Source organism: Notolepis coatsorum (assembly GCF_963971535.1).
Source record: "Notolepis coatsorum genome assembly, chromosome: 18".
In the NCBI taxonomy this organism is placed as follows: Eukaryota; Metazoa; Chordata; class Actinopteri; order Aulopiformes; family Paralepididae; genus Notolepis; species Notolepis coatsorum.
In genome coordinates, this window is record NC_140182.1 from 11,910,128 (window position 1) to 11,933,771 (window position 23,644).

The 23,644-nt window shown below is 47.8% G+C and overlaps 1 protein-coding gene across 3 annotated transcripts in view; it reads left to right on the forward strand.

The window, feature by feature from the left end:
• rassf7a (Ras association domain family member 7a) overlaps nt 1–23,644 on the forward strand; it is a 102,029-nt gene that overhangs the window by 73,013 nt on the left and 5,372 nt on the right. For all 3 annotated transcript variants that reach the window (XM_084335623.1, XM_084335624.1, XM_084335622.1), the window contains 3 exons: nt 9,053–9,236; nt 14,310–15,301; nt 21,138–21,312. In XM_084335623.1, the coding sequence (XP_084191749.1) occupies nt 9,134–9,236; nt 14,310–15,301; nt 21,138–21,312 (1,270 nt within the window). In that variant the 5' untranslated portion in view covers nt 9,053–9,133. The remainder of the gene's footprint in view (nt 1–9,052; nt 9,237–14,309; nt 15,302–21,137; nt 21,313–23,644) is intronic.

A 23,644-nucleotide genomic window follows, 5' to 3' on the forward strand; every position in this document is an offset into this window, starting at 1 on the left:
AACCGTGAACCGACCCGCTCCGTTACTCTGGCTAAACAGTGGGTTCAGACGCGGATCATTAGCTTCAGCGCCGGAAAGGATTTACATTATAATCTATTATTCAACCAGGAGAGAGATCTGACGTCTTTGTCAAATATGAAAGAAAGACACTTTTATATATATATATATATATATATATACAGTATATATTTGAATTGCTTTCTGGCATGTTGCAAATGTCTTTTGGTATTTGTTTATTAATGAACACGTTAATTTTTGTCAATTAGCCTGATTTCGTTTTGAAAACCTTAAAGGAAAAAATTTAATAAAGCTGATTTTAGTTAAAGAGTTGAAATGTGTGATGTCATTATGATGTCACATCTCATTATGTGAAGAGATGCAGCTCAGTGAAATAATGAAACATTACATCCTGGAATAATATACATCATAACAACAACATCACACAATTGAAACTCTTTAACTCAATAACTCTCAAATCAAATCTGTACAAGACGGCTTATAGTTTTGGGAGTTGTGTGAGATTATGGGAGTAATCAAATCTTTTTGGTGGAGTGTTCCTTTAACACGTTAAAAAAAATGCCCATAACTTGCCATAAATTTGCCCAAATTTGCCCATAACAAAAGCCAGTCATGGTGGGAAGTGTGTTGACCTTCTTGACCCCGCTGGCAGGCTGTGACCTTCTTGACCCCGCTGGCAGGCCGGATGGTGACGGTGACCGAAACGTTCCCTCGCTCTGCGTTTCCCACACAAACCAAGTGCAAGGTTCCCGGTTCCATTCCGCCTCCACCCGGCACTGTGCTTGAGCAAGACACTTAACCCCTAAAACTGCTCCCGATGAGCAGGTGGGCACCTTGCATGGTTGCCTCCGCCGTCGGTGTGTGAATGTGTGAGTGATTGGGTTGTAAAGAGCTTTGGTGGATAAAAGCTGCTATATAACTGCAGTCCATTGATGATGCAAGTAGCGTTTTCCCCCGGAGTCGTCTGTCAACAAAGCTTGTTCCTTTATTGATCCCTTGGGGAAATTTGGGCGTCATAGCAGAATGGAGGAGGGGGATGGGGGGGGGGGGGGGGGGGTACATTGGGCAGGGTAATAGTAGAAAGACATAAATATAGGCAATCGAATTTTATATGAATATTTAAACATATGAGAAAAATAAACAATGCAAATAATAATAATATAATTAACTCTGAATATTAAAACACGAGAAAAATACACAAAGAAAAATAAACAGTGTGAACTTGGAACATTTGAGTCTGTATGCCCTATCGGTTATATATAGGCAATACAAATATTGAATCTGAATATATATACTAGGAGTAAGAGTAAAAGTAAACGGTATACACAAGATGCAGTATACACACAAGGTGAATATACACATAGTGCAGTATACACAAGGTGAATATACACATAGTGCAGTATACACAAGATGCAGTATACACATAGTGCAGTATTAGGGGCGGACCTTCCTACAGGCGATATAGGCGGTCGCCTAGAGCGCCACCCAGAGGGGGGCGCCAAAAAAAAGAAAAAAAAGAGAAAAAAAAAAAAAAAAAAATTGTGCAGTTTTGGCGCCCACCTCTATATCTGCAACCATTATTTTTACATTAAAAAAATTCTAACATAAGGGAAAATGAGCCAAAAATCTAAAACGGTCGGTCGGTCTGAGCCTCAGCTTTAGGTGTTCACAGTCAGAACATGCTAGAGCGCTGTGCATTGATGGGTATCGGTCAAGTGTTTATAGAATTGAACATTGAGGAAAGAAAGACTAACGTTAGAGAACTATGAAGAAAAAAGCGCAGTGGTGAATCTCGCCTAGGGCGCCAAATGGGCTAGGTCCGCCCCTGTATACACAAGGTGCAGTACACACAAGATGCAGTATACACACAAGGTGAATATACACAAGGTGCATATACACAAGGTACAGTATACACAAGGTACAGTATCCTAACTGGCATGATATACATCACACGTTGTGGTCCGTGCAGGTTTTGGTGGTTAATAACTTAAGAGTCAGACACACTTAGTGTCAGACGTTCCTAATAGTTCTCGAGTTCTGCAGCCGTTAGTTCTCCAGCTGCTGCTGCTGCAGCTCTCAACAGGGATCAGAACTCAACAAAGATGCTTTCTTTAGTCTGTAGAATAACAGTTTGTAGGCCTAGACATCTCTGCAGCAATACTTAATTTAAAACACACTTATTTTGACAACATTATTTTACAAATGAGTTAACAAATACTGCGCCTCTTGTGATTTGGATATTGCACCAGGCTATTATTGTTCAGCCCTTCTGCCCCGAGGCGTCTCCCACTGTGAGATATATTGCTGCCTTGTTTTTTTTATTTTTTATGTTTTTGGTAGATCTTTTATTGTTTTTTTTCTAGGGCAGTGAGAGAGAGAGAGAGAGAGAGAGAGAGAGAGAGAGAGAGAGAGAGAGGGAGAAGACATTGTCCAAAGTATTCAGGCCGCCGGGTCGCGTAAAGATTTTCCCTAACGGAGTTGCACTTCCGCGTTCGGTTTGCGCAATCTGATTGGCCACTGACGTTTTTTTCAGCGCCAATCGCGTTACTCCTAACAAACTGGTTAAGCTTGGCGACTCTTTCGAAGTCGCTCTCTTTCGAAGTTGGTTAGGGTTAAGGTTAGGGTTAGGGTTAGTTGGTTAAGGTTAGGGTTAGTTGGTTAAGGTTAGGGTTAGCGTAACAGCCTGCTGGCGCGATTGTTAGCATTAACGCGATTGACGCTGAAAAAAACGTCAGTGGCCAATCAGATCGCGCAAAGCGAACGCGGAAGTGCACGCCGCCGGGTCCGGGAGTCGAACCCGGGACGGCCGTGTTGCACCACAGCGCTGTACGTGGTGCGCCACCCTGGCGCCCCCTGCTGCCTTGTTTTTAAAGTGTAGCCATGAAAGACACTTCAGACAGAGGGGAATGTTGACCACACTGACCCTTTCACTGCCACACTACCAAACGGTTAACCCTTCCACTGCGACAATACAGAAGGGTTAACCCTTTCACTGCCACACGACAGCAGGTTAACCCTTTCACTACCAGTCTACCACACTACAGAAGGTTAACCGTCTGTAGTGTGGTAGTAAAGGCTTAACCTGCTGTCGTGTGGTAGTGAAAGGGTTAAGGTTAAATCTGCTGGCCAGACCTGGGCTGCCTGCCTGGGCCACCTGCTGCTCCAGTCTCTCTGAAGTCTCTCTGGCATGGTCCTGGTGAGAGAGATCAAAGTGGCTTACACACACACACACACACACACACACACACACACACACACACACACACACTTGCACGGTAGGCTTGCCACGGTAGTCTGTGATAAACACACACAAACAGCATCTCTCTTTTTCTCTCTACACACACACACATAAACAAACAAACACACAAATAAACACACACAAACAGCATCTCTCTCTCTACATACATGTAAACAAACACAAATAAACACAAACAGCATCTCTCTCTACACACACATAAACAAACACACAAATAAACACACACAAACAACATCTCTCTCTACACACATAATCAAACACACAAAAAAACACACACAAACAACATCTCTCTACACACATAATCAAACACACAAATAAACACAAACAAACAGTATCATCTCTCTCTCTCTCTACACACAAACAGTATCTCTCTCTCTCTCTCTCTACACACACAAACAGTATCTCTCTCTCTCTCTCTCTCTCTCTCTCTACACACACAAACAGTATCTCTCTCTCTCTACACACACAAACAGTATCTCTCTCTCTCTACACACAAACAGTATCTCTCTCTCTCTCTCTCTCTACACACAAACAGTATCTCTCTCTCTCTCTCTCTCTCTCTCTCTCTACACACACAAACAGTATCTCTCTCTCTACACACACAAACAGTATCTCTCTCTCTCTCTCTCTCTCTCTCTCTCTACACACACAAACAGTATCTCTCTCTCTCTCTCTCTCTCTCTCTACACACACAAACAGTATCTCTCTCTCTCTCTCTCTCTCTCTCTCTCTACACACACAAACAGTATCTCTCTCTCTACACACACAAACAGTATCTCTCTCTCTACACACACAAACAGTATCTCTCTCTCTCTCTCTCTCTCTCTCTCTCTACACACACAAACAGTATCTCTCTCTCTCTACACACAAACAGTATCTCTCTCTCTCTCTCTCTCTCTCTATCTCTCTCTCTCTACACACAAACAGTATCTCTCTCTCTCTACACACAAACAGTATCTCTCTCTCTCTCTCTACACACAAACAGTATCTCTCTCTCTCTCTCTACACACAAACAGTATCTCTCTCTCTCTCTCTACACACAAACATTATCTCTCTCTCTCTCTCCACACACAAACAGTATCTCTCTCTCTCTACACACAAACAGTATCTCTCTCTCTCTCTCTCTCTCTCTACACACAAACAGTATCTCTCTCTCTACACACACAAACAGTATCTCTCTCTCTCTCTCTCTCTCTCTACACACAAACAGTATCTCTCTCTCTCTCTCTCTCTCTCTCTCTACACACACAAACAGTATCTCTCTCTCTCTCTCTCTCTCTCTACACACAAACAGTATCTCTCTCTCTCTCTCTCTCTCTCTCTCTCTACACACACAAACAGTATCTCTCTCTCTCTACACACACAAACAGTATCTCTCTCTCTCTCTCTCTCTCTATCTCTCTCTCTCTACACACAAACATTATCTCTCTCTCTCTCTCTACACACACAAACAGTATCTCTCTCTCTCTCTCTCTCTCTCTCTCTCTCTACACACAAACAGTATCTCTCTCTCTCTACACACAAACAGTATCTCTCTCTCTCTCTCTACACACAAACAGTATCTCTCTCTCTCTCTCTCTCTACACACACAAACAGTATCTCTCTCTCTCTCTCTCTCTACACACAAACAGTATCTCTCTCTCTCTCTCTCTCTACACACAAACAGTATCTCTCTCTCTCTCTCTCTACACACACAAACAGTATCTCTCTCTCTCTCTCTCTCTACACACACAAACAGTATCTCTCTCTCTCTCTCTCTCTACACACAAACAGTATCTCTCTCTCTCTCTCTCTACACACAAACAGTATCTCTCTCTCTCTACACACAAACAGTATCTCTCTCTCTCTCTCTACACACAAACAGCATCTCTCTCTCTCTACACACAAACAGTATCTCTCTCTCTCTCTCTCTCTACACACACAAACAGTATCTCTCTCTCTCTCTCTACACACAAACAGTATCTCTCTCTCTCTCTCTACACACAAACAGTATCTCTCTCTCTCTCTACACACAAACAGTATCTCTCTCTCTCTCTCTACACACAAACATTATCTCTCTCTCTCTCTACACACAAACAGTATCTCTCTCTCTCTCTCTACACACAAACAGTATCTCTCTCTCTCTCTCTACACACAAACATTATCTCTCTCTCTCTCTACACACAAACAGTATCTCTCTCTCTCTCTACACACAAACAGTATCTCTCTCTCTCTCTCTACACACAAACATTATCTCTCTCTCTCTCTACACACACACAGTATCTCTCTCTCTCTACACACAAACAGTATCTCTCTCTCTCTACACACAAACAGTATCTCTCTCTCTCTACACACAAACAGTATCTCTCTCTCTCTACACACAAACAGTATCTCTCTCTCTCTCTCTACACACAAACAGTATCTCTCTCTCTCTCTACACACAAACAGTATATCTCTCTCTCTCTCTCTACACACAAACAGTATCTCTCTCTCTCTACACACAAACAGTATCTCTCTCTCTCTACACACAAACAGTATCTCTCTCTCTCTCTACACACAAACAGTATCTCTCTCTATCTCTACACACAAACAGTATATCTCTCTCTCTCTCTCTACACACAAACAGTATCTCTCTCTCTCTCTACACACAAACAGCATCTCTCTCTCTCTCTCTCTACACACAAACAGTATATCTCTCTCTCTACACACAAACAGTATCTCTCTCTATCTCTACACACAAACAGCATCTCTCTCTCTCTCTCTCTACACACAAACAGTATCTCTCTCTCTCTCTACACACAAACAGTATCTCTCTCTCTCTCTACACACACAAACAGTATATCTCTCTCTCTCTCTACACACAAACAGCATCTCTCTCTCTCTCTCTCTACACACAAACAGTATCTCTCTCTCTCTCTACACACACAAACAGCATCTCTCTCTCTCTCTCTCTACACACACAAACAGTATCTCTCTCTCTCTCTACACACACAAACAGTATCTCTCTCTCTCTCTACACACACAAACAGTATCTCTCTCTCTCTCTACACACAAACAGTATATCTCTCTCTCTCTACACACAAACAGCATCTCTCTCTCTCTCTCTACACACAAACAGTATCTCTCTCTCTCTCTACACACACAAACAGTATCTCTCTCTCTCTCTACACACAAACAGTATCTCTCTATCTCTCTACACACACAAACAGTATCTCTCTCTCTCTCTACACACAAACAGTATCTCTCTCTCTCTCTACACACAAACAGTATCTCTCTCTCTCTACACACAAACAGTATCTCTCTCTCTCTACACACAAACAGTATCTCTCTCTCTCTCTCTCTACACACACAAACAGTATCTCTCTCTCTCTACACACACAAACAGTATCTCTCTCTCTCTCTCTCTCTCTCTCTCTACACACACAAACAGTATCTCTCTCTCTCTCTCTACACACAAACAGTATCTCTCTCTCTCTCTACACACACAAACAGTATCTCTCTCTCTCTCTCTACACACAAACAGTATCTCTCTCTCTCTCTACACACAAACAGTATCTCTCTCTCTCTCTCTACACACAAACAGTATCTCTCTCTCTCTACACACACAAACAGTATCTCTCTCTCTCTCTCTCTCTCTCTCTCTACACACACAAACAGTATCTCTCTCTCTCTCTCTACACACAAACAGTATCTCTCTCTCTCTACACACACAAACAGTATCTCTCTCTCTCTCTCTCTCTCTCTCTCTCTCTACACACACAAACAGTATCTCTCTCTCTCTACACACAAACAGTATCTCTCTCTCTCTCTCTACACACAAACAGTATCTCTCTCTCTCTCTACACACAAACAGTATCTCTCTCTCTCTACACACAAACAGTATCTCTCTCTCTACACACACATAAATAAACACACACAAACAGCATCTCTCTCTCTACACACAAACAAACAAACAAACACAAATAAACACACACAAACATCCTCTCTTTTACACAGACACCCTTGAGTCGCTCCACGTTCCCCCTGTCGGTTCCCCCTGTCGGTTCCCCCTGTCTTGTTCCCCCTGTCGGTTCCCCCTGTCTGGTTCCCCCTGTCGGTTCCCCTGTCGGTTCCCCTCGGCAGTGAAGCCATCAGAGCGGCTTTGAAGGAGAGGGCAGCAGAGCGTTTCATTGGGTTACAGATGGGTCACTCCCGGGTCCGCGAGGTACCGGAGGGGTTCTTAAAGGAACACTCCAACTTATTTTCCATCTAATCCCAGGGTCAGACAAGAAGATTGCCATCAATTTCATCTCTACGTTAGTTTTGGAGTTGTTGGAAAGTTGTATTTCTCCACTTTTGATGAAGCTACGCCAGCATGCACCTGGACCTATCCCTGGGGCTACTGAGCACACGCAGCTGTTATTAAACTGATAACAATCTTATTTGTCTGACTCAGGGGGAGATAGATAGCAAATAAGTTGGAGTGTTCCTTTAACAAAGCCACTCTGGAACATAACGGACCGCCCCTATCCCCCCCCCCTCCCCCTCTCATAAGCTCCATGTAACGCGGAAGTGCAGTGGTCTTCTCCGTTGAACATCTAGGCTACCAGCTTAGCCTCCCCCCTCCCCCCCTGTCTCTCTCCCGCTGTGCGTGACGTAGAACGGGGGAGGCGGCTGGTATATAGCCTGGATGTTCACCGGAGCGATGGCTAACGGATGAGACGCCGTCACGGTGTTGCCCGTGGGCTGTGTTTACACCGGCAACCAGCTGTGACGAAAGTGTGCGCGAGCGCACGCCGTGCTTTTTGCAACTGTGTCAAAGTTTGAGAGAAGGGGTGTGGTTTTGAGAGAAGGGGTGTGGTGTTGAGAAAAGGGGTGTGGTTTCGGGTGTTTTTTTGTCTAGTGTTTGTCATGTGTAAATAATGCTGTATATACCGTATATATATCGACCTCTACCTGCATATACTCCTTGTTACATATCTGTAGATACTATATCTGTACATATCCCATATCTACTCTTACTACTTAAGCTGCTGGCCAGTATGACTTACTACCATAGTGTCTTTATACCTGTATCACTGTACATATTAATAATACTACAACTCTGTACATACATCTGATTAGCACTATTACTCAGTGGTACTCATTTATATATTCTATACCCAGTTTAATCACCTGTACATTGTATATTACTATTGCACTTTACTGTTACATTTACACTCTGGTTGGATGCCAAACTTCTTTTTGTTGTACTGTACTTGTGCTGCATGATGACAATACATTTGAACTAGGGGTGTAACGATGCATCGATTAATCGAAATGCATCGACTCTAATGTGTTCGATTCGATGCATCGATTTGAATGTTAGAATCTATTATAATCGAATAAATGTATTTTTTTTTTGTGTATTGTTTTTATTTACCTATAGTCCATTCATGCTGAGTGAATCAGTTCCCCCAGCCACATTTGTGTATTCAACATTTTTGGGGGAATTAACTGATAGAAAATGTATCGAATCGAGGAGGTCAAATGAAGAGATTTCATGATGCATTGAATTGTTGCCTGAAGAATCGTAATCGAATCGAATCGTTGTGAGGTTGAATCGTTACACCCCTAATTTGAACCTAATCTAATCTACTGTGTTCTTCACATTATGCCCATTGACCCACCAGCCGGGTTGTTTCCTTATATTATAGTCTGGCTCCTTCTGAGAGCGCTTCACGTCAACCATCCTAGACGTCTGGATTCATAATAGATGCATCATCAACTGGTCTCTGACCGTTGTCCGTCTCTCTCTCTCTCTCTCTCTCTCTCTCACAGAGCCATGCAGTGCTGAGCGGAGCCAGGAGCTGATCCAGGATCTGATCCCATCTGACCCGAAGCCAGTTTGAAAGCCCTCAGATGGAGCTGAAGGTGTGGGTGGACGGGGTGGTGCGCGTGGTGTGCGGCCTATCGGAGGAGACCTCCTGCCAGGATGTGGTCATCGCTTTGGCCCAGGCCATTGGTCAGTACCCCCCCCCCCCCCCCCCCACCCTCACTTCCTTCTCTTTTTTCTTTTATCCACTTTTTCTCCTTATTTTCTATTTTTTCCTCCCATCCCAATTTCGTGTTTCCAATTCTCCCCTCCCCTGTCTTGAACGTTGCTCGCATATGCCCCCCACTGGTTGGTTGTAGGGAGGATAGAAGCCTTGCATCACGCGTCCCCTCCGGTACACGAGGAGGCAGCCTGTCACATCTTTTCACCTGCCAGCGCGGACTCTCATTGGCGAGGTGTAACGTGTGGGAGGCTCACACTACCCCCGCCACTTCCCGCCTCCGCTGTGCAGGCGTCCCCCAACCGACCTGTAGGAGTCGCTGTCCACAACGTCCAGATTACCACCCATCGACTTCCCACCCGCTATGCCAATTGAGCCAGTATGACGGCCGGCCCAAGCCGGAGGCAACGCTGACACCCGGATTCGAGACCGGAGTCTCTTGCGTTGGTGACAAGCGCCACCCAGCCGCTACCCTCGCTTCCTTCTTGTATTTTTATATTCAGAGTTAATTATATTGTTTACACTGTTTATTTTTCTCATATTTCTATATTCAAATCAAATTGCCTATATTTATGTCTTTCTACTATTACCCTGCCCATACCTGTACCCCCCTCCCCATACTGCTATGACCCCCCCCAAGGGGATCAATAAAGGAATATCTTCTCTCCTCTCCTCTCCTCTCCTCTCCTCTCCTCTCCTCTCCTCTCCTCTCCTCTCCTCTCCTCTCCTCTCCTCTCCTCTCCTCTCTCTCCCCTCTCCTCTCCTCTCCTCTCCTCTCCTCTCCTCTCCTCTCCTCTCCTCTCCTCTCCTCTCCTCTCCTCTCCTCTCCTCTCCTCTCCTTCCCTCTCCTCTCCTCTCCTCTCCTCTCCTCTCCTCTCCTCTCCCCTCCCTCTCCTCTCCTCTCCTCTCCTCTCCTCTCCTCTCCTCTCCTCTCCTCTCCTCTCCTCTCCTCTCCTCTCCTCTCCTCTCCTCTCTCTCCCCTCCCTCTCCTCTCCTCTCCTCTCCTCTCCCCTCCTCTCCTCTCCTCTCTTCTCCCCTCCTCTCCTCTCCTCTTACCAAACACCTAAACGGACCCCTCATACCGCGCTGCTCTCTGCAGGACGCCGGGTTCACGTTGAGGCCTGAGAGAAATACATGACTATATAAGCAGCAATACCGCTTTACGCAGCCATGACCCGTTAACCAGATGCGCTGGAGTTGCAGTAATCCTATTTCCTCTTCACCTTTCCAGTCTCCACTGACCTAAAGGAGGTGCTCTATGGGGGGAGGGTCTAGGGGTCAGATTAGAACAGAGCCAGATCTCCCTCCGTGCCCTCAGGCAGCGGCAGCAGCGTGGAACAACACTATTTTGTTTTATTTTTATTATTATTTTTTATTTTATTTTTTATTTATCCTTTATTTATCCAGGAATGTCCCATTGAGATACAAGATCTCGGGGAGCTCCAGTAGCTCACCGCGTACCTCGAGCGCTATTTCGGCGCCGGGGACAACCGTGCGCGTCACGGATCTGGGGTAGCGAGTTCGACTCCCGGACAAGCCGTACTTTCTCAGAGTGTCTTTCCCCCCCATCTATACCCCCATTCAACCTGTTTCTGTCGGTCATACTTGACCAGGAAAAAAAGCGATAAACGCGAAAAGAACCAGCTGACTGGTCAAAGTTTTAGAGATACAAGATCTCTTCTTCCAGGGAGTCCTGACCAACACGGCACACAACAAGTTTCAACATAAAACGGGGCATTAAACAAAAAACATACAATTCAAATATAAATACAGAAGGTAATTTGTGCAGTGGCAAGTAAAACTGTAAAGTTTTACTTGCAGCGTATTCCATAAAAAGGGAGCATAGTGGGAGAATGCAGCGTTACCAAGCTCTGACTGCATCACAGGAACATTTAAAAGCATCCCATTTGCTGCTCGTCTGGTATTAAAAAAGCAAGTATAAAAGGACAGAAGTCTGGAGATATATAAGGGCAGCTTACCTAGCAGTGACTTCAGGATAAAAGTCAACATGTGTGACTCCACGAGGTGCTCTATGGGGGGGGTCTAGGGGTCAGTTTAGAACGGAGACAGATCTCCGCCCACGCGCCCTGAGGCAGTAGCAGCAGCGAGGAACAACACTCCAGATTTAGCAGCATCCTCCACCACGCCTGCCTGTTGGGTCACCAGGGAGGGTTTGTCCTCGTTTCGGGCGCTTTTTGTGGAAAAAAAGTATATATTTTTTCTTACATCGTGCAAGTCTTACACAACGGCCTCGTGCTCCTATTGTCAACGGTTAGGGAGCGAGGAGATATCAACAACACAATGTACTAGCCCGTCTGGAGTCGTTAAGAGGAGTCTAGCCCACAAGACTGAATTAGGAGGATGATGGAAAAGAAGGCGTCTTTTATGTAAACTCATAAACCGAGTTCGCAGATCTCTGCAGTGTTGTTTTGGGTACAGTCGCTTTCATGCCGTCGTTTTCTTTTTTTTACAACTGCTTGTCTCATTTAACCCTTTCACTACCACACTACTGAAGGTTAACCTTTCACTACCACACTACAGAAGGTTAACCTTTCACTACCACACTACAGAAGGTTAACCCTTTCACTACCACACTACAGAAGGTTAACCTTTCACTACCACACTACAGAATGTTAACCTTTCACTACCACACTACAGAATGTTAACCTTTCACCCCAGAAGGTTAACCTTTCACTACCACACTACAGAAGGTTAACCCTTTCACTACCACACTACAGAAGGTTAACCTTTCACTGCCACACTACAGAAGGTTAACCTTTCACTGCCACACTACAGAAGGTTAACCTTTCACTACCACACTACAGAAGGTTAACCTTTCACTACCACACTACAGAAGGTTAACCCTTTCACTACCACACTACAGAAGGTTAACCTTTCACTACCACACTACAGAAGGTTAACCTTTCACTACCACACTACAGAATGTTAACCTTTCACTACCACACTACAGAATGTTAACCTTTCACCCCAGAAGGTTAACCTTTCACTACCACACTACAGAAGGTTAACCCTTTCACTACCACACTACAGAAGGTTAACCTTTCACTGCCACACTACAGAAGGTTAACCTTTCACTGCCACACTACAGAAGGTTAACCTTTTCACTACCACACTACAGAAGGTTAACCTTTCACTGCCACACTACAGAAGGTTAACCTTTCACTGCCACACTACAGAAGGTTAACCTTTTCACTACCACACTACAGAAGGTTAACCTTTCACTGCCACACTACAGAAGGTTAACCTTTTCACTACCACACTACAGAAGGTTAACCTTTCACTGCCACACTACAGAAGGTTAACCTTTCACTGCCACAATACAGAAGGTTAACCTTTCACTACCACACTACAGACTGTTAACCTTTCACTACCACACTACAGAATGTTAACCTTTCACTACCACAATACAGAATGTTAACCTTTCACTACCACACTACTGTTAACTGTTATACTGTATAACAGAGAGGCATAGGCATTTATCTTTAAGGCCATTGATGGGAAATTGACACCATATATCACAATGATGCTAGATTGGAATTATGGACCTTACCTGACCCACTTAACCTCTTAACTGGCGACCAGAAAAGTGGCAATTTTTAAACTTGAACTTGAGTACTGCATACTTTTTTTGAAAAGCGTATCTTTATACTCAGTTTAACTCACTACGGAGCTAGCCTTCCTCACCAGCTTGTTCAGTTGAACTCACTACAGAGCTAGCCTTCCTCACCAGCTTGTTCAGTTGAACTCACTACGGAGCTAGCCTTCCTCACCAGCTTGTGAGTTTAACTCACTACAGAGCTAGCCTTCCTCACCAGCTTGTTCAGTTGAACTCACTACAGAGCTAGCCTTCCTCACCAGCTTGTTCAGTTTGACTCACTACAGAGCTAGTCTTCCTCACCAGCTTGTTCAGTTTAACTCACTACAGAGCTAGCCTTCCTCAATTTCAAGTTTCAAGTTTCTTTATTAGTTGTCATATAGAAGTACAGAATACTTTTATATAAAATGCTTCTTTCTGTTTTGCTCCAGAGATTGTGCTAGATAAAAATAGATAAGTATAAAGTATAGTAAGTATAAAAGTATAAAATATATATAATATATATATCCTCACCAGCTTGTTCAGTTTAACTCACTACAGAGCTAGCCTTCCTCACCAGCTTGTTCAGTTTGTTAGTGTCTCTTGAGTTGATGTTACCCCCCCCACAAGAGGATACATGGCGACTACAGACTGGTAAAACGACTGCAGTAACCGGCTGCTCATGTTGAAAGACCCGAGTCTCCTCGGGCAGTTTTTTACATTTCATCTTTCTTTCTTAGTTTTCTTCTCTTTTCACCTGTGTTTTTGTTCTATTAATGCAAATGTATTCTGAACTGTGAATTAGTAATCTCAACGGGATTGCAAATGAGGTTAAAACCTCAATGTCCTTTTCGAGAATAGATAAATCAATCAATAACGGCACTCATGGAATGCTGCTCAATCATTATTTATTATCTATAATAATAATAATGTGACGGTACAGCGGGAGGGTTTGTGTCTGGTGTTGTTTGAGTTTCTCTGTATGGGTTCTGTTCCTGCTTAAACTGGTTCCCTCGTACCTACGCGTGCTTCTGTGCACTAAGCAATACAAGTATGCCCTTCGTTCTCAAGATGCTCTGAAACTGGATGTTCCCTATATGAGAACTGAATGGGGAAAAAGGGCTTCTAAATATGCTGCTCCTTCATCCTGGAACAAGATACAGGAGGACCTAAAATTACCAGGACTGGTCACCCTTGGAGAATTTAAAGCCATTTAAAACTGTGTTTGATAACTTGCCTGTTTGATAACTTGCTGTCAATGTTTTAACTGTATTTTATTGTGATGTTCTTTTTTATGTGCTTGGCCAGATCGCTCTTGAAAAAGAGATTTTAATCTCAATGATGCTTATCTGGTTAAATAAAGGATTTGATTGATCGATTGATTGATTGATTGATTGTTGTACCTCTTTGCCCTGACTCCCGTGTCTCCGTCTGTCTCTCTCTCCAGGTCAGACGGGCCGCTACGTCCTCATCCAGCGCCTGAGGGACACGGAGAGGCAGCTGCTGGCTACCGAGAGGCCCCTGGAGTCCCTGGCCAAGCTCGGCCAGCACAGCAACGAGGTCCAGTTCTTCCTGCGGCGCACCGGCCCCAGCAGCAGCGACGGGCCGGGCTCCAAACAGGACCGAGGAGGAGGAGGGACGACCCCTCTCCTCTTGCCGCCCAGGCACCCGGAGCCAGAGCTACTCTCCAGCAGACGCAACCAGCCCAAGAAGGCCCTCACCTTCAACCTGGGTCCCTCCACCTCCCCCAGGACCAAAGCCAAGCAGTTCAGGAGGTCGTCTCCCCGGGACTCCCCGGAGCAGAGGGCCTCCCCCTCCCCCTCGCCCAGCCCCGTGTCCCCCTCCCCCTCGCCCAGCCCCGTGTCCTCCTCCTCCCACGTGCCGTCCCCCTCCCCGTCCCCCTCTCCCTCGCCCCCCGCCGCGGGGGGGCCGTCCAAGGAGGAGGTCTTCCGGCAGGTCCTTCAGCAGCAAGAGAGACTGCGGGCCATCGAGGCCCAGCTGGAGACCCTCGAGCAGCGGCCCTCCCCACCCTCCCCCTGTCCCCCCTCCCCGGTGTCGGACACGCGCCTCCACCACCAGGAGGAGCTGGACGCCCTGGAGCAGGCGGTGCGGAGGAACCAGGCGGAGCTGGCCCACGAGCAGCACTGGGAGGAGGAGCTGCGGGCCGAGGCGGAGCGCGAGCGCGGCATGAAGCGGAGGCTGGGCGAGCTCCACGCCAAGATGGACGACTGCGGCCGGCGACTGCACGACTTCTCGGCGCGCTCCGCGCAGCTGGAGCAGGAGATCCAGCGGGAGAGCCGTGGTCTCCGGGGGGCCGGGAGGAGCGACGGCGGGGCGGGGGGGCCGGAGCTCCAGAGCCGGGCGGAGCAGCGGGCGGAGCTGGAGGACGAGCTGCAGGAGACCGACAAGGCCCTGGGGACGGCGGAGTCACTGCTGCAGGTAAGGAGAGAGGCCGTGGCCCTGGAGAAAGGGCTGTAGGTTCACACCCCTCCCCCCCCCCCTGATGGGCATCAGGGGGGGTGTTGGTAGCATAGACTCTCCACATAGACTCCCCATCGTACAGACCCTCTCCTGCCAGCATACTGCAGCAGACCACTCTCTTTAAAACGGCAAAGGGAATATTATTAACTATAATGAGGACATAATATGAGGACATGAATGATACTGTAAATGGCTGCATTTTTATAGCGCTTTTATCCAAAGCGCTTTACAATTTTGTTCCTCGCATTTTTACCCATTCACTCACACATTCATTCACACACCGACGGCGGAGGCGACCATCACGCAAGGTGCCAACCTGCACATCGGGAGGAGCAATTAGGGGCTAAGTGTCTTGCTCAAGGACACTTCGACACGCTGCCCGGGGGGGGGAGGAGCGGGAATCGAACCGGGAACCTCCACGGATTACCAGACGACTGCTCTACCTCCCGAGCCACTGTCGCCCCCCCCCCATATATGAGGACATGAATCATGTTTGTATACTTAGATCCTTCTTGTATGAATACAGTGTATTGAAGCACTCTCTCTAAGCACTCTCTAAACTCTGGCTATAGGCGAGTGTAATCCATTCCAAGAGCTCAGAGAGCACTGGTGTTTATATTACGCTGACGGTGTCTGTGTGTCATATCCTTGTACTGTTGTGTATGAAAAAAAGAAAAGAGAATAAAGATGATTTTTTGTTTCGTAGCACAAAAGCCCCCTTTTTTTGTATTCGATTAACCCCCGGGACACGACTTGGTTTGCGGTTATTGTCCCGTTTGTGTCGGTGGTTGTTAGATAACGAGTGTTGTCATCAAGCATGCCGTTTCTCTGTGAATAAAAGCCCAACCCAGTTCCATGTGAAACCCGAGACCTTGAGTCCACCCACTCTATTATGGAGCCAAGACATTAAACTCAGGTTAGATCAATGATACTTGTTGTAGTGGGCCGTGATGGATTGGGGGGGGGGGGGGGTTGTTTTTTAATACTTTGTCACAGGGAAATGGACCATAGAATGAAAATGTTTTTTTTTTGGTCAATGTTCCTGAGAAATGTCAATGTTTTCTTCTAGTACGGGCTGCCTGAATGTGTTTCACCAGCGCTCTTCATTATGAAAAGGCCATCGGCACGTCCCATTTCCCGTCTCACGGGGGTCCAAGTAAATTGTGGCGCTTTTGGGCCACAACGCTGATTAAAAAAACGGAGACGAAAAGCTCATTTTGGTTTCGGAGTCGATCGGCTGAACAGGAGTTGCGAGTCGCCTCCGGGGGTCTGAGCTGAAGACGGATTTAGTGCCGCGTCTGTGAACCTCAGAAATGGACGTAGCGGGACAGAGGGCCGGGCGGGCGTCACGGTCAAGCGGCTACGGAGGCAATCACTGGCATAACACTAATGGTGCAGGAAGGAGCTGGCAGCGGGCCAACACAGACGACATGCAAATCAAAGACTTTTCTCAACACGGTCTCATCAGGAAACAATAAATAAAGTACTTATTGACTACAGGAAAAAAGGTAAATAATGTATGTTATGTTATAGCCATGGGTAGTATATTTACGTCTTGTATAAGTAATATATTTATTACATTTCGGTGAAAGTCCAAAACAAACTCTAAATCGGGAATCAAACCATCAATGATTGTGCCCATGGGTGAGTGGTCTCACCACTGGACTAAGCCACACACCCACCCTGATACAAACACAGCAATACTATGATGATTATTAATTTTAATGTTTGAATGGTTATGGTTATGATAGAAAGTTAGGGTTAGCATTAAGGTTATGGTTAGTTTAAGGCAACAGCCTTAAACTGGTTAAGGTTAGGGTTATGGTTCGTTTTTTTTTTTTATCCTCTTTTTCTCCGCCTGATTTCTCTATTTTTCTCCCCATCCCAATTTAGTCGTTGTGCCAATTCCCCCCCTCCCCTACCTGGTTGTTGTGCGCATGTTCCTCCTACTGGTCGGTACAAGGGAACCCTGAAGTCTAACCACACGCTTCCTCCGACACATGCGGAGACAGCCAGTGGCTCTCTTTTCACCTGGCAGCGAGGACTCTCATTGGTGAAGCGTAACGCGTGGGAGGTCACGCTGCCTTCACCATTTCCTGCCTTCCGCTGAGCAGGCGCCCCGAGACCTGACCTGTAGGCGTCGCTGCCCACAACGCCAGATTACCACCCTCGACTTCCCTCCCCCTAACTCAGCCAAACGAGTTAGTATGACGATCGGCCCAAGCCGCAGCCTCTTGCATTGGTGACGAGCGCAATCTCCACTACGCCATCCGACCGCCCCAGGGTTATGGTTAGTTTAGGTAACAGTGTGGTTAATGTTATGGTTAGTTTAAGGTAACAGTGTGGTTAAGGTTAGGGTTAGTTTAAGGTAACAGTGTGGTTAAGGTTAGGGTTTAGGTTATGGTTAGCTGACGGTGATTCTCCTCTCGTTAGGGACGCGGGGAGCCGTCGGGGAGCATCAATTAAGCACACACACACACACACACACACACACACACACATAGACACACAAACACACACACACACACAAACACATATAGACACACATTTTATTTGATTTTATTACGGATCCCCATTAGCTGGTGCCATGGCAACCAGCTAGTCTTCCTGGGGTCCACACAAAAAAACATACAAAAACAATTATTGCAAAACAGAATTATTAAAAGTCAGTACTCGACATACAATACACAATGAAACTAACAATTAAGATGGCTAAAATTACATGCAAGCAAAGAAACAGAAAACAAAAAAACAAAACAAAACACAAAATACAGTGTTAAATACAATTTAAGATTGTTTTTAAAATTGAATCTTTTTAAGAATTGCTTTTAGAATGCTCATCAATGTTACTAAAACATCAATTTCACCATACCTTTAAAAAGAAAAAAAAACACAAAGTAATCAGAAGAAGTTTTGGATAACATGGCTGCAGCTACACTCATGCATGACATATATTAATTTCCTTCCGGATTATGGCTCCTTTGAGTTTCTTTTTGAAACTGTCCTAGAGACAAACACACGCACAAACACATATAGACACACACACATAGAGACAGACACATACACACATACACATACACACATACACAAACACATAGACACACACACACAGACATAGACAAACACGGACACACGCACACACACATAGAGACACACACACACACACACACACACACACACATAGAGACACACACACACACACACACATGCTGGGTGCCAGTGGAGAGGGTTTGCGTGGCAGGAGCGCTGCCTCCCCGCGCTGCGCGGACACGCGGACACGGGGAGCGAGTGGCGGGTCGATGGGGTTGATGGAGTGGGTTGTTTGTGTTGTTCATCAAAGTTTAATCTCCGGGAGGAGCGTCTGCTGCACTCTAACTTATCAATAATCCAAGCTGATGGATATCTTCCCCGCCGGCCTCGTGTCCACGAGAGAACTTTGAATAAAGCAGAGGAACGCGCCGCGACGCCGCAACGTTATCTGTTCCCCACAGCTGCTGCCTCGGGCCGCTTGGACCCCCCCCCCCCCCCCCCCCCCCCCCCCGTCCGCTTGGACTCTCCCGGTCCGCTTGGACTCTCCCGTTCCGTTTGGACTCTCACCGTCCGCTTGGACTCTCCCGTTCCGCTTGGACTCTCCCGTTCCGCTTGGACCCCCCCCCCCCCCCCCCCGTCCGCTTGGACTCTCCCGGTCCGCTTGGACTCTCCCGGTCCGCTTGGACTCTCCCGTTCCGTTTGGACTCTCACCGTCCGCTTGGACTCTCCCGTTCCGCTTGGACTCTCCCCGGTCCGCTTGGACCCCCCCCCCCCCCCCCCCCCCCCCCCCGTCCGCTTGGACTCTCCCGGTCCGCTTGGACTCTCCCCGGTCCGCTTGGACTCTCCCGGTCCAGAATCAGATCAGGGCCACGGTCGACAGCTGGTGGAAGGTGTTGATGATGACTGATGATTGACTGATGTTGTCAGTCTGGTGCCCTAGACTCTGCTGCCCCCTCGTGGCTGAAACAGGCGGTGCATTTAAAAGAAACTCTTCTTCTGCTTGGCTGCTCCTCGCCTATGGAATGCCCTCCCTGACAGTTGACTACCTCAGAGCACCACAGACCACTGCTTCCTTTAAAAGAGAACTTAAAACATACCTCTTCACGAAAGCCTTCCCTTAGTTTTAACCTTTTTATACATGCCTTGTGTGTTTTATCCCTTTTTTATGCTTTTATGTCTTGTTTTTTAATTGCCTAATGTTTTTAAAGTCTGTTTTTACTCTGTAGCACTCTGAGATTTGGTTTCCAAATATAGAGTACACTATAAATCGAATGTATTATTATTATTATTATGTTGGCTGACTAAGTGATATAGCAGTAAGTGCTGCAGAAATAATGGCTCAATAAAAAACGCGGCTGAAAGTATCATTTTGTGACTAGTGCCAATTAAATAATTTAGGTCAGCATTTTATATGCTGGTGATAACTGCTAGGGAAGTTAGCCCTTTGACATTTACTTTAAAGGAGCTGTAAGTGGTATTTTCTTTGTTAGAATAAGTGGTCTTCTACGTGTTAAAATAATAAGCTCTACATTCAGACAGTCGCCCAGTCCCTCCACTCTGCAGTAAACAGAAAATACACTCACCTCTAGGATTCTCTCTCCTGATTGGATAAAGTGGGAAGGGATACCAGAAAAAGAGCGGAGGGACTGGGAGACCCATGTTACTGAGCAGACACTCTATATCAGTGATGGCTGTTGTAATGTAGAGCTATTTATCACTTATTTAAACAAAAACTAAAAGATTTACAGCACCTTTAATAATGCCTTTCTATTCACATTACATAGGTTCACAGAGGTGAACCCATAATCTGACTCCTCTCCTCTCCTCTCCTCTCCTCTCCTCTCCTCTCCTCTCCTCTCCTCTCCTCTCCTCTCCTCTCCTCTCCTCTCCTCACCTATCCTCCTCTCCCCTTCCCCTCCTCTTCTCTCCTCTCCTCTCATCTCCTCCTCTCCTCTCCTCTCCTCTCCTCTCCTCCTCTCCTCTCCTCTCCTCTCCTCTCCTCTCCTCTCCTCTCCTCTCCTCTCCCCTCCTCTTCTCTCCTCACCTATCCTCTCCTCCTCTCTCCTCTACCCTCCCCTCTCTCCCCTCACCTCCTCTCCTCACCTCCTCTCCTCCTCTCCCCTCATCTCCTCTCCCTTCCTCTCCCGTCCTCTCCTCCTCTCTCCTCTCCTCTCATCTCCTCTCCCGTCCTCTCCTATCCCATCCTCTCCTCGCCTCTCCTCTCTCCTCTTCTCTCCCCTCACCTCCTCTCCATCCTCTCCCCTACCCTCCTCTCCTCCAATCCCCTCACCTCTCCTCTCTCCCCTCCTCTCATCTCCCCTCCTCTCCTCTCCCCTCCTCTCCTCTCTCCCCTCCTCTCCTCTCATCTCCCCTCCTCTTCTCTCCTTGCCCCTCCTCTCTCCTCTCCTCCCCTCTCCTCTCCTCTCCTCTCCCCTCCTCTCCTCTCCTCTCCTCTCCTCTCCTCTCCTCTCCTCTCCTCTCCTCTCCTCTCCTCTCCTCTCCTCTCCTCTCCTTGCCCCTCCTCTCCTCTCCTCTCCTCTCCTCTCCTCTCCTCTCCTCTCCTCTCCCCTCCCCTCCTCTCCTCTCCTTGCCCTTCCTCTCTCCTCTCCTCTCCTCTCCTCCTCTCTTCTCCTCTCCTCTCCTCTCCTCTCCTCTCCTCTCCTCCTCTCCTCTCCTCTCCTCTCCTCTCCTCTCCTCTCCTCTCATCTCCCCTCCTCTCCTCTCCTTGCCCCTCCTCTCTCCTCTCCTCTCCTCTCCTCTCCAGGCCAAGCAGGAGGAGCTGGAGGACCTGAATAAGGAGCTCAGACAGTGTAACCTGCAGCAGTTCATCCAGCAGACTGGAGTCTTGCCGGCTCACACTCACTCGCGCACAGAACTGCAGGAGCAGCTGGAGCAGCTGGAGCTCACACACCTCCTGCACGACGGGTACAGGAACGGAGGTGTGGACACACACACACACACACACACACACACACACACACACACACACAGACACACACACAGACACACACACACACGCGTGCAACAGACACACAGACACACACACACACACACACACACACATACACACACACGCAACAGACACACACACACACACATACACACACACGCAACAGACACACACACACACGCAACAGACACACAGACACACACACGCGCGCGCACACACACACACGCAACAGACACACAGACACACACACACACACACACACATACACACACACGCAACAGACACACAGACACACACACGCAACAGACACACACACACACGCAACAGACACACAGACACACACGCTCGCGCACACACACACACACACACGCACGCACACATACACGCAACAGACACACAGACACACACACACGCGCGCGCGCACAGACACACGCACACACACAGACACACACAGACACACACACAAGCACATACACACACAGACAGACACAGACATGCACAGCATATAACATGAAATAGATTATGGAAATAATAATACAGATCAATGATTGGCTCCCTAAACACCTCTCCCCTCTCCTCCTCACTCCCTAAACACCTCCCCTCTCTCCCCCTCATCCTCTCCCCTCTTGACTCCCTAAACACCTCCCCTCTCTCCTCCTCACTCCCTAAACATCTCCCCTCTCTCCCCCTCATCCTCTCCTCCTCCTGACTCCCTAAACACCTCCTCTCTCCTCCTGACTCCCTAAACACCTCCCCTCTCTCCCCCTCATCCTCTCCCCTCCTGACTCCCTAATCACCTCCCCCCTCTCTTCCTCTCTCTCCTCCTGACTCCCTAAACACCTCCCCTCTCTCTCCTCCTGACTCCCTAAACACCTCCCCTCTCTCCCCCTCATCCTCTCCCCTCCTGACTCCCTAAACACCTCCCCTCTCTCCTCCTCTCTCTCCTCCTGACTCCCTAAACACCTCCCCTCTCTCCCCCTCATCCTCTCCCCTCCTGACTCCCTAAACACCTCCCCTCTCTCCTCCTCTCTCTCCTCCTGACTCCCTAAACACCTCCCCTCTCTCCCCCTCATCCTCTCCCCTCCTGACTCCCTAATCACCTCCCTCTCTCCCCTCTCTCTTCCTCTCTCTCCTCCTGACTCCCTAAACACCTCCCCTCTCTCCTTCTCTCTCTCCTCCTGACTCCCTAAACACCTCCCCTCTCTCTCCTCCTGACTCCCTAAACACCTCTCCTCTCTCCTCTCTTTTCCTGACTCCCTAAACACCTCCCCTCTCTCTCCTCCTGACTCCCTAAACACCTCTCCTCTCTCCTCTCTCCTCCTGACTCCCTAAACACCTCCCCTCTCTCTCCTCCTGACTCCCTAAACACCTCTCCTCTCTCCCCCTCATCCTCTCCCCTCCTGACTCCCTAAACACCTCCCCCTCTCTCCTCCTCTCTCTCCTCCTGACTCCCTAAACACCTCCCCTCTCCTCCTCTCTCTCCTCCTGACTCCCTAAACACCTCTCCTCTCTCCTCCTCTCTCTCCTCCTGACTCCCTAAACACCTCTCCTCTCTCCCCTCCTGACTCCCTAAACACCTCCCCTCTCTCCTCTCTCCCCTCCTGACTCCCTAAACACCTCCCCCTCTCTCCTCCTGACTCCCTAAACACCTCCCCTCTCTCCCCCTCATCCTCTCCCCTCCTGACTCCCTAAACACCTCCCCTCTCTCCTCCTCCTGACTCCCTAAACACCTCCCCTCTCTCCTCCTCTCTCTCCTCCTGACTCCCTAAACACCTCCCCTCTCTCCCCCTCATCCTCTCTCCTCCTGACTCCCTAAACACCTCTCCTCTCCTCTCTCCTCCTCCTGACTCCCTAAACACCTCTCCTCTCTCCTGACTCCCTAAACACCTCTCCTCTCCTCTCTCCTCCTCCTGACTCCCTAAACACCTCCTTTCTCCTCCTGACTCCCTAAACACCTCTCCTCTCTCCTCTCCTCCTCCTGACTCCCTAAACACCTCCTCTCTCCCCTCCTGACTCCCTAAACACCTCCCCTATCTCCTCCTCTCTCTCCTCCTGACTCCCTAAACACCTCCTCTCTCTCCTCCTGACTCCCTAAACACCTCCTCTCTCTCCTCCTGACTCCCTAAACACCTCCTCTCTCTCCTCCTGACTCCCTAAACACCTCTCCTCTCTCCTCCTCCTGACTCCCTAAACACCTCCCCTCTCTCCTCCTCTCTCCCCTCCTGACTCCCTAAACACCTCCCCTCTCTCCTCCTCTCTCTCCTCCTGACTCCCTAAACACCTCCTCTCTCTCCTCCTGACTCCCTAAACACCTCCTCTCT